The 15,688-nt window shown below is 39.2% G+C and overlaps 2 protein-coding genes across 2 annotated transcripts in view; one reads left to right on the forward strand and one right to left on the reverse strand.

The window, feature by feature from the left end:
- The window catches only part of EFCAB5 (EF-hand calcium binding domain 5), a gene marked incomplete at both ends in the record, with an annotated part of 109,788 nt that extends 94,111 nt beyond the window's left edge, over positions 1–15,677 (reverse strand). The window contains 4 exons of the mRNA XM_080922414.1: positions 5,682–6,222; positions 13,785–13,869; positions 14,776–15,012; positions 15,636–15,677. Coding sequence (XP_080778540.1) covers positions 5,682–6,222; positions 13,785–13,869; positions 14,776–15,012; positions 15,636–15,677 — 905 coding nt within the window. The remainder of the gene's footprint in view (positions 1–5,681; positions 6,223–13,784; positions 13,870–14,775; positions 15,013–15,635) is intronic.
- The window catches only part of LOC308426474 (ATP synthase membrane subunit K, mitochondrial-like), a 316,992-nt gene that overhangs the window by 293,341 nt on the left and 7,963 nt on the right, over positions 1–15,688 (forward strand). The gene's annotated exons all lie outside the window — the stretch shown is intronic.

The raw sequence follows: 15,688 nt of genomic DNA on the forward strand, positions 1-15,688 counted from the left end.
TGATCCTAATAAGTTTCTAATAATATTGTGATAAAAAAATTGACTTGACTTCAAAGAGATTGTAGGGACATGAGTGCTTAAAGATAACATGAGCCTATAAGTACCTCCAAAATAGAAGAAGCACACAATCTAGAACAGGTATGACAGCAAGTATCCAGAAGATGTGGTACCACAGGTAATTCCCAGAGAAAAGGATCAAATTAATCAGTTAGAGAAATGAGGACTAAGATATTTAAATAATGAAAGCTGACACTCCATATTCCAGAAGAGGATACTGAGTTAATATGTATGAAATAGTGAGAGCTGCAAAAAGAATACAACCTCTCTCGCTGGGGTGGACAGTACTATCACTATATACTGGGTACCTCCCACACAGATTAGCTAAGTTTTGAAGCTGGCATTGGTGGTAAGAATTTCCTATTTCTAAATGTGGTGTCTGGGCCACTTTACTGGAGGAGTAAGAGAGAGGCAGAGGATATCAGAGAAAGAATGCTCTACACAGGGCTGGAGTGAGATAAGAATGTCTCCGGTTTGGTGGTACAGGACCAGGCTAGGACAAAATATTTAAAAATCAAGGCAATTGTATTTCTGGCTTTATCCCTTAGGAGCCAGAACCTCTGCTATCAATAAGCAAAGCTTATGCTCATGTGAGGATAGCACTTACTGGATAGTTTTAAATGAATCAGTAACATGTAATAGAAAAGCTCTAAGAGTTCCTATACGTTTTAGGTGGTCTTCGTGTTTCTGCTCCAAGATCAACTCACCCTATCAGTTATTAGGTCAGGTATAGAGCTCTGGCTGGAGAGGAATTGAGTCTGGACAATGTCAGTCTCTTTAACAGTTGAATTCATCATCAAGTTGCAGGCTGAGATTTGGAGTCATGAGATATCATTTAAGGAGACTACAATTTTACAGTCCATAAGTAGATGAATTACTATGATTTGTGTGTGTGTGTGTGAGACCAAGGTGTGTGTACTCTGGCCTCAAACACACTAAGTAGCCAAGGATAATGGTCCTGAATTTCTGATTTTCCTGGCTCCATCTTGCAAGACTATCGGTACACATAAGTCTATGCCAAGTCTGTGGGACTCTGGGGATTTGTGAACAAAATACAAGCATTCTACCAATTGAACCACATCCCTATCCTATATGCAGCTAAATGTTAAAGTGATGGGATATGCACACCCTGAATGTATTTTATAGATTCATGCTAAACCAACTAGAGTTCATAAGTAAAAAAACAAAACAAAAAAACAAAAAAAAAAAACAAAAAAAAAACCAAAACAACCCCCCAAACAAAAAAACCCAAAACCAAACCCGAAGCTTGTTTGGATAAAACCACTTATAAATATCATTATAACAGAAATTCAAATACCATCAGAAGTATTATCCTTACTTTTGGTAAAATATGCTTTACCAGACTGATAAAATCTGTTTTCCAGTGCGTATTGACAAACTGACTAATATTACTAATGTCACCTGTGGAGAAGCACCTGCGGGATCCCACTTATAGTGTGGCTTCCATCTGGCTCAGTAAAGAGGTGGCAGCCGTGTGGAGTGGGAGCAGACAGCTGTTTAGGAAGCCAGTCTCCTGGCAGAGAGGAAAGCTTGCACCGAGGGGGAAATACAGCCTTTCTAGTGCCAAATCCTAGCTTGTAAAGATGCAAAGTTGTAAAGATGAATTAGACGTTCTGAGGCATTTTGTTGTGTGAAATGCAGAATATAAGTGCTGTGAGGTAAATCTTAGAATCCTTTCCTCATACCACATTCCAGTAGAAAATACGCCATGGATTTTGGCACATGATCAGTGTAAATTACTAGAGTATTGCACAGGAGCTAGAAATCAATTACAATTAGAAAATTGTAATCAATAAAATAAAAGCCTGCACCTTTCTCCCTTTAAAATTGTACTTGGTGTGTGTGTGTGTGTGTGTGTGTGTGTGTGTGTGTGTGTAATGTTTGAGCATTTGCACTGACTTGTTCTCTCTTATGTAGGCTATAATAGAGAAAGTAATCCTTTGGAATATCTTTTTAAGATTATTTCTCTTCATGGAATAAATGTTCAATCATTAGTAAGTAATGCATAATTCACTGGAAAAACTCTCCAAAGATGCCGTAGAACGCAGCAGGGAGCCTTCAGACTATGAAATCATTAACAAATGCAAGGATAATGAAAAGACATAAGTGTTGGTTTTGTTCATCTGTTTGTTCTTTCGGCCTCCGAAGTGCTGAGGTCACAGGTGTGAGGTCGCAGGTGTGAGGTCACAGGTGTGAACTGCATGCCCAGCTCTCAGGATTCTTACATCTACTTTCCTGATCATTTGGACTGTTGTCCTAGGATCGTTTGTGTCAAGATTGATTGAAAAATAGGCCCGGCCTATCTGAAAGTATCTGAAATTCTTATATTAATCAATTACAAGTGTTATACAGTATAATTTACGGTGTCAGTACCCAGTTTTACAAGTTCTAACACATTTACAAATATGTGTAACTCCCAGGCTACTAAAAATTGGTAATTCTATTTTAAGGGCAACTATTTTTCAAAGTCAAGTGTATGTGTGTATGTGTGCATCTACATGTTTGTACATACACATGTATTTGTCCAACACAAAGCAGTGGGTGGAAACTTGCACATATAAGTCCCCAAGCACTAGCAGAATCAGAGTCAGAAGGAAAAGATACAAGACAATTTGGAGAGAGAGAGGAAAGAGTGAGCAGCATGAACCCAGCCTGCTTTATGGCTTTGCAAATTTGCATGCAAGGCTTGAAGATCAAAGTCCACTTGAGCTCTAGATCCACCTCTCAGAAACCTGATAAAAAGCAGCAAATTATATTGTGTATGTAAAACAAAGGGAATGGCTGCCACCATAAATGTGTTTTTTCAAGGGAATGGCTGCCACCATAAAAATTATTCTGCAGAAATAAAGACTGCTCCGTCTGTTGTTGTGAGACACGAAAGAGAGATGAGTAAAGAAATCTTCTTTCCCTGGGAAGGAGACAGATAAAAATTTTGAGTCCAAGTCATTTTGGTGTTGTCACCAGAAGTTAAACTCTCGACAAACCAAGTCATTTTGCCCTCTTCTGATGAAGGGAAACAAGGAAAAAAATGTCCATTCCTAAAGCGAAGGGACTTTGTCGGGAGTCTGTAAAAGACTGAGGTCAAAGAATTTTCAAGTGGGACTCAACTTCATGAAGATTTCTGAGTACCAAGAGCTTTAAGCCAGTAGGCATTGGGAGTGAAATGTGCTGTTGAAAAGCATCAATGGGCTGTCTGAATAGGTGACAAATGTCTGCATACAACAATAGATTTTGTACTTTTGCCAGAGGGAGATGAAGTTCTAATCCTAGCGATCCAAACAAAGCTTTTGGTTACTTTAACTCTTTCATGGAATTCCTGCAGTTTCCAGTAAGAACTAAGCAAGGATGGAGAGATGACTTAGGAGTTAAGAGCACTTGCTTCAATTGCGGAAGACTAGGGTTTGGGTCCTACACCAGGCTGCTCATATCCGCCTAGAAGTATGATCCCGTGGGATTCAGCACTCTCTTCCGGCCTCCAAAAGCACCGGAACACACATAGTGCGTGTACAAACATGCAGGCACACACATACACACTACTAAGAAAACTACGATTCTTATTATACCTCAAGAAGACCTGAAACATTCAAATTCCCAGCTCTAGAAACACCAATGAAACAAGCTTGTCTTTATGTGTCATATCATTGGCTGACAAAAGATTCTAGACCAGGGTGTGTCCATTTTCTCATTCTTAGTATAGCTTCTGATAAATGACAAGTGCCTAGTTTTATGTACTGCTTGAGGTTTACATTTGTCTCTGACGAGAGGAAGGGCCCGTCAAGTTTTTTTTATGTACAGCCTTAACATCAATTCTGAAGTTGTAAGGTGTTTTGGTTTTGTTTTGTTTTGTTTTGTTTTGTTTTTTTCTCTTCAAATGGGAATAGATCTAGATGCAACCCAACACAGCACTCAGTAAGAACAGATGGTGGAGAGAAGGGTTCTTTAAACTACTTATGAAATCCAATGGCATTGCATCCTGCACGCTGGTGGAACTTTTCACTAGTACTAAAGCTCCCTTCATTTGGTCCCTTCTTGCCTAGTAACCTGTGGCAGGATTTACTTTAAATACATGCCCAGAGGACCCAATTTCAGAAAACCCTGAGTAATAATGTAGGAATCTGAATAGTTGGGAAATGTGCGTGTTGGGTATGAAATCCAGGGCCTTGTGTACAGAGTCTTTACTTTTAACCAAGCACCTTAGATAATTCTGATATCTTAAGTAGGGAATCACACTCTCTAAACCATTCTTTCTACTGAAAAGAAGTTTCAATTCCAGCCATTGGAGGCGAAGGCAGGTGGATCTCTGTGAGTTCAAGGCCAGCTTGGTTAATATGGCAAGACTCAGACTAAGCGGGTCTGCATAGTGAGACTCTGTGTCAAAACAAAACAACAACAACAAAAACCCCACAGTACCAGAAGAATATGTGGGCACATTCTTGTAATATTTTAATAGGTAACTGACTCAAAATGGGAGGCCTTAAAAGTTAAATCTAGCTGCATAACAAAAGTTAAGTGAAAATGTGGGGCTATTTCCAACTCATGTGTTTTTATAATAGAAATAAACTGAGAATTCATATTTGTACTTGCTCATGTATTCATAAAAATAATCTGAGCATTCATAGACTGGCAGCCATCCACAGCTGATAGCTGCTAGATAGACAGTGTCAGGAGAAAGCTGACTTTCCACTGTGGAACTTCTGTTCTGTTTTTTTTGAGACAGGGTCTCAGTACATAGCCCTGGCTGTCCTGGAACTCACTCTGCAGACCAGACTGACATGGATCTCACAGAGATCCACCTGCTTTAGTGCCCCTAAGTGCTAGGACTAAAGGTGTATGCACTTTATAAAAAATATATTTTAACTTTTGGTTAGGTTACTCTCTAGTGCAGCAAGTCTTTAGATGAATATACACTTGAAGTCCTAATATGACAATCACATCCAAGTAACTAGCTAGGAGTGGTGGTGTAGGCTCTAACCCAACACTTGGAAGACAGAGGCAGGGGGATTTCAATGAGTTTGAGGCCAACCTGGACTACCCACTGAATTTAAGCCCAGTGTGAACTGCAAAGCAGAACTCAGTCTCAATAAAACAAGACAAATGAATTCATTTTTATTCGTTAGGCCTTGCAGTGCTTTGAAAAAAATGTAAGTCACAGTAGAAACTCAAAATACACAGAGCCTTATTACTATGTAACCTTGAATCTGCTTGGAGCGCATAGCTCAGCCACAGGAACAAAAGATACCCTGCCTCAAAAAGGTGCAGGGTGCGTGTGAACTGACTCCCGAAAGTTGTCCTGACCTCCAACATGTACCACAGGTATGTGCACCCCCACACACATGCTAATTACAAAAAAGGAAGGTGTGTATCATATAAAATAATTTCCCACTCATTAGAATTATTAAAAGGAAACTGAATTAGCCTCAGTTCTCAAGTGCCAGGCTCACCAGTGCGAGCCACGCCTCCCCCACCCCGCCCCGGCCAACAAGTGCTTCTTGTCTAAACTATAAAATCATTTCTTTCAAGTCCTGTCTGTATGCACATTGTTGTTCTACCCGCTTTTCAGTGTAAGGAGAGGGAGCATCAGAGGAGCGCACAGCAAACCGTACCTGTTGCTGATCGTATCAGGCACATGTATCTTCAGTTCTTCTGTGACCTCTTTCATCACCCTCTGGTAGCCAGACATTCCTGGATCTTTGATATAATGAGTATTGTGTCTCATTAAATATTCCCCCAAATAATTAATTGGATCAAACTTGCTTGGGATGTCAGCTTGGCTCAAAAGCTTCTTCTTCTCCACCTGCATCAGCATTTGTTCCACTCCAGGAACCAAGGTGGGTAGAAGCTTGTCCAGCAAGTACGCCCGGGTAGTCAGTGTCATGCTGTCCATATTGAACCACTCTTTAGCCAAGTCGTCCCGAGGGAGCCTTTTGGTAACCTTCTTTTCCTGTTCCTTCTTCAGCTTATCGCTCTCGAGTACTTTCTGATGCATGGCCTGGGCTCTTTCCTCTATCTTCAAATTAAGATTTTTCTTCCATGGCAGCTGAACTTTGAACTTCAGATCAGTTTCGTCTATGCCAAGAATCACTTTCACGGGTTTTTTGAACACGGCATTTCTGGGAACTTCAAGGGAGTCCTTTACTGAATCAGCTGAGAAGAAAAAAACATAATAAATAAATGTAAAAAGTACCAGGAGTGCTTTGCTGCAGAGATCATGGTTCGGTAGCTGAGCATTCACACGGCTCTTGCAGAGGCACCTCGTGGGTTCCCGGGACCAAGTTCCCAGGACCCTGTAACTACTGCTCTAGAGAGATCAGATGCCTTAGGCCCTGTGGGCACCTACACTCATGTGCATATGCCCACACACAGACACACATACACATAATTTTTCATTAAAAATATAAGAAATACTCGAAATAGAATTTAATTGGTGAGCTTAGCATACAGCTAACAACAATAAAAAGCTCAAATGGTTTCACATCCTTTCACGTGGTTTACCTGTTCACATTCCAAACAAAAGCCAGAGGACAATCACTTGAACCATAAAAGCACTTGCTATTGACACAATCAGAAGTCAGTGAGCAATTCAGAGCCTTTATTAATTAATTAGTGCGCTCTTTATCTCTGACACAAGGTTGACCCCTAACTCCATCCAGCTATGGCCCCTTTCTCCCACCCCTTTCTTCCCTCATTTTCTCCTCCCCCTTCTTTCTTTCCTTTCTTCATATGACTATGTTAGAGATGAGAAGCAGGAGGTAAAGTTGGAAGAAAAACAGAAGATACAGGAGAGAGATGTGGTCCTGAGGGTCAGAGGAGGTGGAATGAGCTAAGATATTTCAGAGGGCACAGTAAATGGGGGATATTTCATCTAACAGCTTCCATTGTCCATGGAAGAAAATGAATACTGCTGAAATAAAGGGCCAATGAGATCAGAGAATTGATGTGAAAGATTTTAAAAAATAAAAAATAACTGCACAAGGGTGGGGCAGAATACACGTATAACTAGTTTTCCAAACCATTTTGAAAGTCTAATTGAGAATGAAAACAACCCATTTTTTCAAGACATCAGTACAAAGATTCATAAGGTTTTTATTTCCTCCTTGGCCAAAGTACTGATTTCAATCACCTTCATAAGAGTAAGGGTTCCTGTTGTAGGGACTAGAGGGACGACTCAGAGACAAAGTGTAGGGCAAAAACTGAAGGAAAGGCCATCCAGAGACTGCCCCACCTGGGGATCCATCTCACATACAGTCACCAAACCCAGACAATATTGCAGATGCCAAGAAGTGTGTGCTGACAGGAGCCTGATAGAGCTGTCTGAGAGGCTCTGCCAGAGCCTAACAAATACAGGGGCGGATGCGTGCAGCCAACCATTGGACTGAGAACAGGGTCCCCAATGGAGTAGTTAGAGAAAAGACTGAAGGAGCTGAAGGGGTTTGCAACCCCATAGGAAGAACAACAATATCAACCAACCAGAGCTCCCAGAGCTCCCACTAAACGACCAACCAAAGGGTACACATGGAGCAACCCATGTCTCTAGCTGCATATGTAGCAGAGGATGGCCTTATTGAGCATCAATGGGAGGAGAGACCCTTGGTCCTGTGAAGGCTCAGTGCCCTAGTGTAGGGAAATGTTAGGGCGAGGAGGTGGGAGGGAGTTGGTGGGTGAGTGGGGGAGCACCCTCATTGAGGCAGAGGGAGGGGAGATGGAATAGGGGAAAACAGGAAAGGGGATAACATTTGAGATGTAAATAAAGAAAATATCCAATTAAAAAAAAACACCATGTACCAGGGTACCGGAGTTCATTCCCAGCATCCATGGTGTGTGGCTCACAATCACCTAAACCTCCAGTTCTAGGAGCTCTGATGCCCCTGATATCCTTAAGCACCTGCAGGCACTTGCACACATTCCCAGACACATGAATATGCATATACTTGAAAAGATAATAAAAATAAAATACCTTTAAAAAAAAAGGAGTCCCCACTGTGGGACAGTGGCTTCTGAGCTGAGGTGCTCAGATCTTGAAAAAGAGCTCCAGATTACCCAGGACTCTGTGCTTTTCTGAGACCAGAGCAGCTAAGCTTCAATTTATCACACAATTGGAGAACAGTATAAGCTTTCATTAGAAAGGCTTTGCTACTTTAAAAAAAAACTGTAGAAAAGTCAATACTGAGAAGAACACATTTTATCTTTTTTCCCCATAAAGGAAAAATAAAAAATAGTCTGCAAGGAAGCCCTGGGAAGGCCATCTGTTGGGTCCAGCGGTAAGTGGCATTTATAAATCTTCAGGCTTTTATTTCCTCTGTGGCAGCCACATTACTTATTTCAATCAGAGGAAACTGTGGAGGGGTCACATAGAGCTTTCTCATCTGTCGGCTGGATCTGCAAATAAAGTGGCCACTTGGTAGTGGGGAAAGGGTAGGATATGCCTCTCCGTTGTTTTTTCCTGGTGATGGTCGGTGTTGACTGCCAGCCAGTCTGACCCCTGGGCATGCCTGTGGGGGGTCTCCTGATTGTATAGCTGAGGACTGAGGACTTGTCCACTGTAGGTGGCTCCTTCCTGATGGGTGGAGAAGGCCAGCTGAGTCCCGGAGCTCATGCAGTAAGTGCATGCTCTCTGCTCTTCACTGTGGATATGATGGGACCAGCTGCTTCAAGTTCCTGCCACCTCCACAGAAACTTTCTGCAGACTTGGAAGAGGAAGCCACCAAACTCTTTCCCCCTCGAGCTTCCTTCATAAGGTAATCTTATCACAGCAACAGAAAACAGAGCTAAGATACTCACAATACTTATTAGTACACAATCCTTTTATCTTTACTATTTTTTAAAGAAAGGTATTAAAGCTATTGTCTTAAGTCTGCAGGCTTTAACATGCTTGCTTTTCTCTTGCTTGATTTCAGAGTAGTGTTATAGGTATACAGTAACTTAATACCTACCTACCATGGCTCATTAATAAACCCACAAATAAACTAGAAGGTTCTCTCTATTCATTGCAGCAGCTAGCATGGTAGGCCATTCTAGGTTGCTAAGCAATAATCCTGGTTAAACACTTCTCCTTTGGAGCCATAAAAATCAAGGAAAGGAAGGGAGGGGCAGCCGTGGGAGGGGCATTAAAGCAGGAGTCTATCTCAAGCTGCCTTTTTTTTTTTTTTTTCCCAGAATGACTTTGGAATTCAAGGATCACAAGTTGTGGTAGTGCCCCAAGGGCAAGTTTGTTTAGAGGCTTAATTGAATATAGTTTAAATGGATTTTCTATAGTCTGCGCTTTGGCTCTCCTAAAGCTTTCCAGATAGACTGATATCTTCACTTACATGCCACTCAATAAATAATGATAGATTTCTCACTATGTCCCAGGGACTATTCAAAGCATTAGAGTTGTTTTGTTTGTTTGTTTGTTTGTTTGTTTGTTTATTTATTTATTTTCGGGGTCAATTTTCCAAACTCTTCTTAGAATTAGGAACCTTAAAGGCTCTTACCCCAACATGCAAATCTTCATCTTTCTAGCCATTAGTCAACTTCTTCTTAAAGCAATTTTAATTTTTAATTATCTTTTTAAAATGAAGTATATTTCTATCTTATATATAGCTAGTAAACTATACTTACATCATTCTTTATAATTTTCAAAAGCCATTTATGTATCTAACTTGTTTAAGGTAAAACAAAAATATTTCTGGGTGTAACAGCACGTGTCTTTAATCTGAGCATTCCATTTGTGAGGCAGAGGCAGGCATATCTCTGTGTTCCAAGCTAGCTTGTTCTACATAGTAAGTTTCAGCCCAGCCAGGGCTACATAGTAAGATATTGTCTCAAAAACAAACAAATAAAAACTGAACTTCCATTGCTTAATTCGGTATTATGATTATTATCAGTGTCCTGCCCTGTAAAAGAAAGTACCAGGAAAAGAAGGGACAAACTAAGAAATAGGGAAGAGGGGGATGGTCATGATAAATATAGAAAAGAAAATGACTGCCAAAAAAACCAAAACAAAACAAAACCCAAAACTAGAAGAAAAAGGAGTAAAGCAACCACAATGACAGTGTGAAGGGCGAGTTGTTAGATGAGTTTATTAGCACTAAGTTCTGCACATATATTATTGAGGAATGAATACTTTCAACTCTAGGAAGGCACATGGAAGAATCCCTTATTCATAATTTGAAATGGCTAGACTTCAAACATGACATTATTGGATTTCCTGCACATAATGCATGACCCATTGCTGGGCATACTTCATATGGATATAATGTCCTTATAGGAAATAAATGATGTCTATTGTTATAAGCCTCAACCAATTCTTTCAGTAACATCCTTGGGGCTGGCTCCTGGTTTGCTGAAACTGGCCTGGCAGCCGTTCAGCAAGCTATACACTGTTCTTACAACAAAGGCCCTTCTGAAACCCAGCTGCCTTGGCCTTACTATCAGTATCTCTCAACAGGACGGAATTGCTTAAAAAGGACCAGCAGTCCCAGCAAAGAGCACTAGGATTGAAAGTCAGTGGATGCAGAAACATGGAGTTTCCTGCCGAGCTTTGTTAATCTTTGAGCTTGGAAATGATGGGTTTTGTTTGTCTAAGGATTTCAAACTGAAAATTAATCTCACAGCTTGAAAAGACAATAGCTGGTATAAAGAATTTGCATGGTACCTTCAACTACAGTGTTTTCTATGCAGAGACAAGAGCGAGTGCACTTTGGTAGCTGGTCCGAAGGTAATATAATTTTGACAAGTATGTAACAAGAGTTGTGATTCTTCCTCTGACATGTTGAAGCTGCAATACCAGCTCCTCTTCACACACACACACACACACACACACACACACACTATATACATATATATATATGCATACATATATACACTATATATTGTGTTATATATACATATTCCTGTTAAGAAAGACTCTGAATATAAGGTTTAATATGACTGATTATCGACTAAACAAGAGCACCATGTCTCATTTGATATCATACAGAGCAACCATGGTATTTTCCATACATATATGCTGAGAGGAACAGTGCAACAAATGAAACACACTTCCCTCCACTCCACATAGGAAAGATGTAGAAAGTTCCAGAACAGGAAAGTACACAAAGGCTCAATTTATATTTTTTGGGAGGGAGTGGGGGAGCAATAAATTTCTTGGCAGAATACATGTATGAAGTCATGCAGGTACAAATTGTCCACAAACTAATTAAACACTTCATTGAATTTATAATCAAGTTCCTTGATCACAATCCTGTCTGGTAGGTTTTAAATGAAAAGTTAATGTTTAAAGCCAGCTCAAGTAATTAAGGAAAACACAAAGTGTACTTCTGGGTTATTGCTGTGGAAGAAATGAGGAAGTTAAAATCAGGCAGCGGGGAAGTATGGTGAGGTGAAGAAGGAAAGGTAAAGACTTGTCAGGGGCTTTTCAAAGTTAGCCAAACAGAGGCACTGCTAAGACAGCTCGGAGGGCACTTGCAGGCAAGCCTGATGGCCGGAGATCTACCGCTGGAGCCCATGTGGTAAGGGGACAGAATGAACGCTCTCAAGTTGTCCTCTGACCTCCCCATCTGTACCACCCACACACATTAAATAAATAAGCAATTTTTTAAAAAGCTGGAAACTGTAGAAATAACACTGAGAAAAGCAGGAGTGGAGGAGCGGGAGGTAATGGGTGACCCCAGAGAAACTGTCTTCCAGACACACAGGACCGACTGATGCTCATGTGAACTCACTGAGGCGCTGGCGGCATGCTCAGGGCTTGCATAGGTTCAAGCCAAATGAGGTTGCGATATTGAGAGTGGGAAGTGGACACAGAGCCCCACCCAGAAAGAAGAAGCTAACTGCAAGTGACACTCACTGGCAAAAGGGAAGTCAGTTTCCTCTAGTGGACAGTCACTGGGCACAATACCCACATTGTGGGGCAGCCCCGTGCCCAGGAACAGTGGCCACACAACATGAACTTGGTGTTTTGGTGGACTTTTTGTTTGGCTTTTTTTTTTTTTTTTTTTTTTTTTTGTCTTATTGGCCTTTGCTTATTTTGATCTTCATTTTTGTGGGGATGTGTGTGTGTTTTGCTGTTTTTTTTTTTTTTTTTGAGAAAGGGAGGAAGAGAGAAAACATAAAGTTGTGTGGGTAGGTAGGATCTGTGGAAGGAATGTATAAAATATATTGTATAAAATTACATTAATTAAAATTTTAATAAAAAAGAGAAAAATAATACTGAGAATTAAAGGACCAAGAACAGATAGGACCATGGGAATGGGAAAGAGGGATTAATAGGTGAATTCATCAAAACCAAGGACGTGTGAAAAAGCTTTATGAAAATCTCTGCCTGTTAGCAAGCTAATTTCAAAATATAACTTTGAAAAAGAATTTTGTTTGAATGAAATTGCCCTGCATGGGTAGACAGTGATGCTCCCAGGATACATGTGTTATTAAATAAAAATCAAATTATGAGACTTTTTTTTTTTTTTAATGAGGCAGGGACTGGAGAGAGTGCTCAGTGGTGACTAGTGCTTGCTGCTCCTGCAGAGGACCAGATTCAGTTCCCACCACCCATGTTGGGAGGCTCACAGCCACCTGTGCCTCCAGCTGCAGAGGGACTGTCTTGGCATCTGCTTGCATGTACACATAGACACAAAGGCATAACTAAATAATGTAAATGCACATACATAAAAGTAAATATAAAATAGAAAGAAACTGAAGATTGGAAAGTTTTATTTTTAAAGGGTATACATTATAATGTATGTAAATAAGAACAAATAATAATTTCTCCTAATCCATCTAAAGAAAAAATAATTTAGAAAAATAATTTGGAAGTTATGACTGTCACCCTACACAATTTTAAAATGTAAAATTTCTTTTATAATTATTATTTTAATTCCACCTAAACCAGCTAAACACATTTGAACACCCAAGTGTTTGGGTGAAATAGGAATTGATGGAATTTATAATAAAATTTCTAAATTTTAAATATTGTAAAATATTTCTGTTGGTGCAGAATTTCACTAAGGATGTGAATATAGAAATGGCTGTAATGAAAGGGATAAATGTCTTGTATACTTCATTGCCTTTTTGATCCTATAAACTTCCAATCTGCATAATACTGTGAAATTTTAGTAAAGGATAGGGCTATGGGTGGCTTTGGGTTATGAAGAATAAATGTATCATCAAGCATAAACAATATCAAAACCAATAAGCAAACCAGATAATAGAAGTTTTCATTTTTATGCTAAATAGTTTGCCTGCTAGAAACCTTTTTAGCTCTTAGTTAAAATTTCTCTCTAGTTAATTAGCACAGAATAAATAATCATGAAGTTGCCTCAGAAGTATTTGTAGAGGATGAGGAAGTCATCTTTACCTACTGCTTAAATTACATCTACAAGATCCTCTTAGGATCTTTTTTTTAATATAGCAGAGGACTGCCTCATCGGTGGGAGGAGAGGTGCTTGGTCTTGTGGAGGCTTGATGCCCCAGAGAATGGGAATGCTAGAAGGAGTATGCTAGAGGGGTGAAGGGGAAAATGTGTGGATGGGTGGGGGAGCACCCTCTTAGAGACAAAGGGAAGGGTGTGGAGGATCGTGGAGGGGAGAAGAAGAATGGGGATAACATTTGAAATGTAAACAATAAAATGTAAACAATAAAATGATTAATAAATTAAAAAAAAAAAAACCTTGTAGAATGCATTCCTGTTACTTTAAGATTCAGTTGTGTCAGGAGAAAGGTTACTTCTGTACCTTGGGATTTCTCATCAGCCTTTTCATCTTCTATAACTTGGTTGCTAGCCTCTGATGAAACAGCACTTGCTGAATTTGTTTGTGTCTATGAAAGGAAAAAGGAAACACAGTTTCTAAATTAATTGCTTTTCCTTAAAGCTGTATTGGTTTCCCTTCAATTAAAAGAAAGTTACTTTGTAGAGTTATTAAACATTCCTTTGTATTTTTTTCTACAAGGTAAACCACATGTCAGTTTCCTGTGTTCACATTATCAAATATATTAACTGAACATTATCTTCTTATTGCCAATAAAATGATACACTTGAGATACTATTCCAGTTGTACATTGATTCCCAAATTACACAATACTTTTTATGAATATAATTTAGGCCATCTCATAGTTATATTTGACCTTTAAAAATGCCACCTTTCAAAAAGAACTAGAATCTTCTTCACCTGAGTTAAAGCAAATTCAAGATTAACTTTATGAATAATGGTGGTATTGTGGGATTTAATACTTTTGCTCCTATTTATAATAGGATCTTTAAAATTTTTGTGTTAGTCAACTTCGTGTGAATCCCTGTAACTAATCTCAGTTGCCTCCTTTTAAAAAAGTATTCTGTCTTGTAAAATTGCATTTTTAAACACAAAGCTAAGTGATTAATATGGAGATTATATTTTTAGCATAATAATGAAATCACCCTAAAGGCTCCCTGCATCCATAAGAGGAGCAGCTGCTCTTATGTTAGAGAGCAGCCATTATTGTGATTTATAACAAACAGCTCTTCACAGATAATTTACCTGCCTGGGTGAGTTTCCTGTAACTGAAAAAATACCAGCTTAATAATCAACCCAAGTTTGCCCTTTGCACTTGCTGTCTCATTTTGACCATCCACACTTTTCCTTCTTCATAAGGAAGTTGATGCAGCCAGCTTACTAGATCATACTGCTATCTCATTACTCAAGGTGGCTCTACCTCCTTTTCCTCCTCTTCATCCTTTTCCTCCTCTTCCTCCTCTTTGTCCTTTTCTTCCTTTTTGTCCTTTTTTTCCTTTTTGTCCTTTTCTTCCTTTTTGCTCTCTTCCTCCTTTTTGCTCTTTTCTTCCTTTTTGTCCTTTTCTTCCTTTTTGTCCTTTTCTTCCTTTTTGTTCTTTAAATCCTTTTTATTCTTTGAGTCCTTTTTGTCATTTTTGTCCTTTCTGTATTTTGAGGAGTCCTGCTGCTGCTCCTTGTCGTTTTTTCCTTTGTCCTGAAATCAGAACAGCATCCATAAATGTTATCAAGAAGGGCCCAGGGACCCAGCTACTGTGTGTTCTGATATATTAAATGCTTTCTATTTTTAATATAATTATATACATTTATAACTCTATTTATATATAAATATATTATATAGCATATAATATATAATTGTATTTTAATATAATTTACATAAGCAAATTTAATCCTCAGTAAAATAATAGAAAGTAGGTGTATTTAAAAATCCAAGCAGTTATAAAGACTGGTTAGCTGGGTAGGGTGGCATATACCTATCATCATCCTAGAGCACTCAGAAGACTTCAGACAGTATGATTAAGCTAAGTTCTAAGCCAGCCTGGGATACATAGAAAAACATTTTCTCAAATAAAACAAAACAATAATACCCAAATGGCATTAAAATTAAGAAGCACAGCCAACTAGAAGCAGGTCACCATGATCCAACTGCTGTTTTGTACCCTACATTTTCAAACCCCAAATTTCTATCAATGCTTGCTATACAATATTTTAAAGAAAGAGAAATATTAAGCGTTGCAGTAAGATACTGTATCTCAGTCTCCTGAAGAACTGAATTTCAAACCTTCTCATAAATGGCTAAGAATAAGCATAGACAGGAACCTGATCAGGCTTGGACTGATCTTGAGACGTTGATTCACTCATTTGACCACTAC

The sequence above is a fragment of the Micromys minutus genome, assembly GCF_963924665.1.
Source record: "Micromys minutus genome assembly, chromosome: 10".
Taxonomy (NCBI): Eukaryota; Metazoa; Chordata; class Mammalia; order Rodentia; family Muridae; genus Micromys; species Micromys minutus.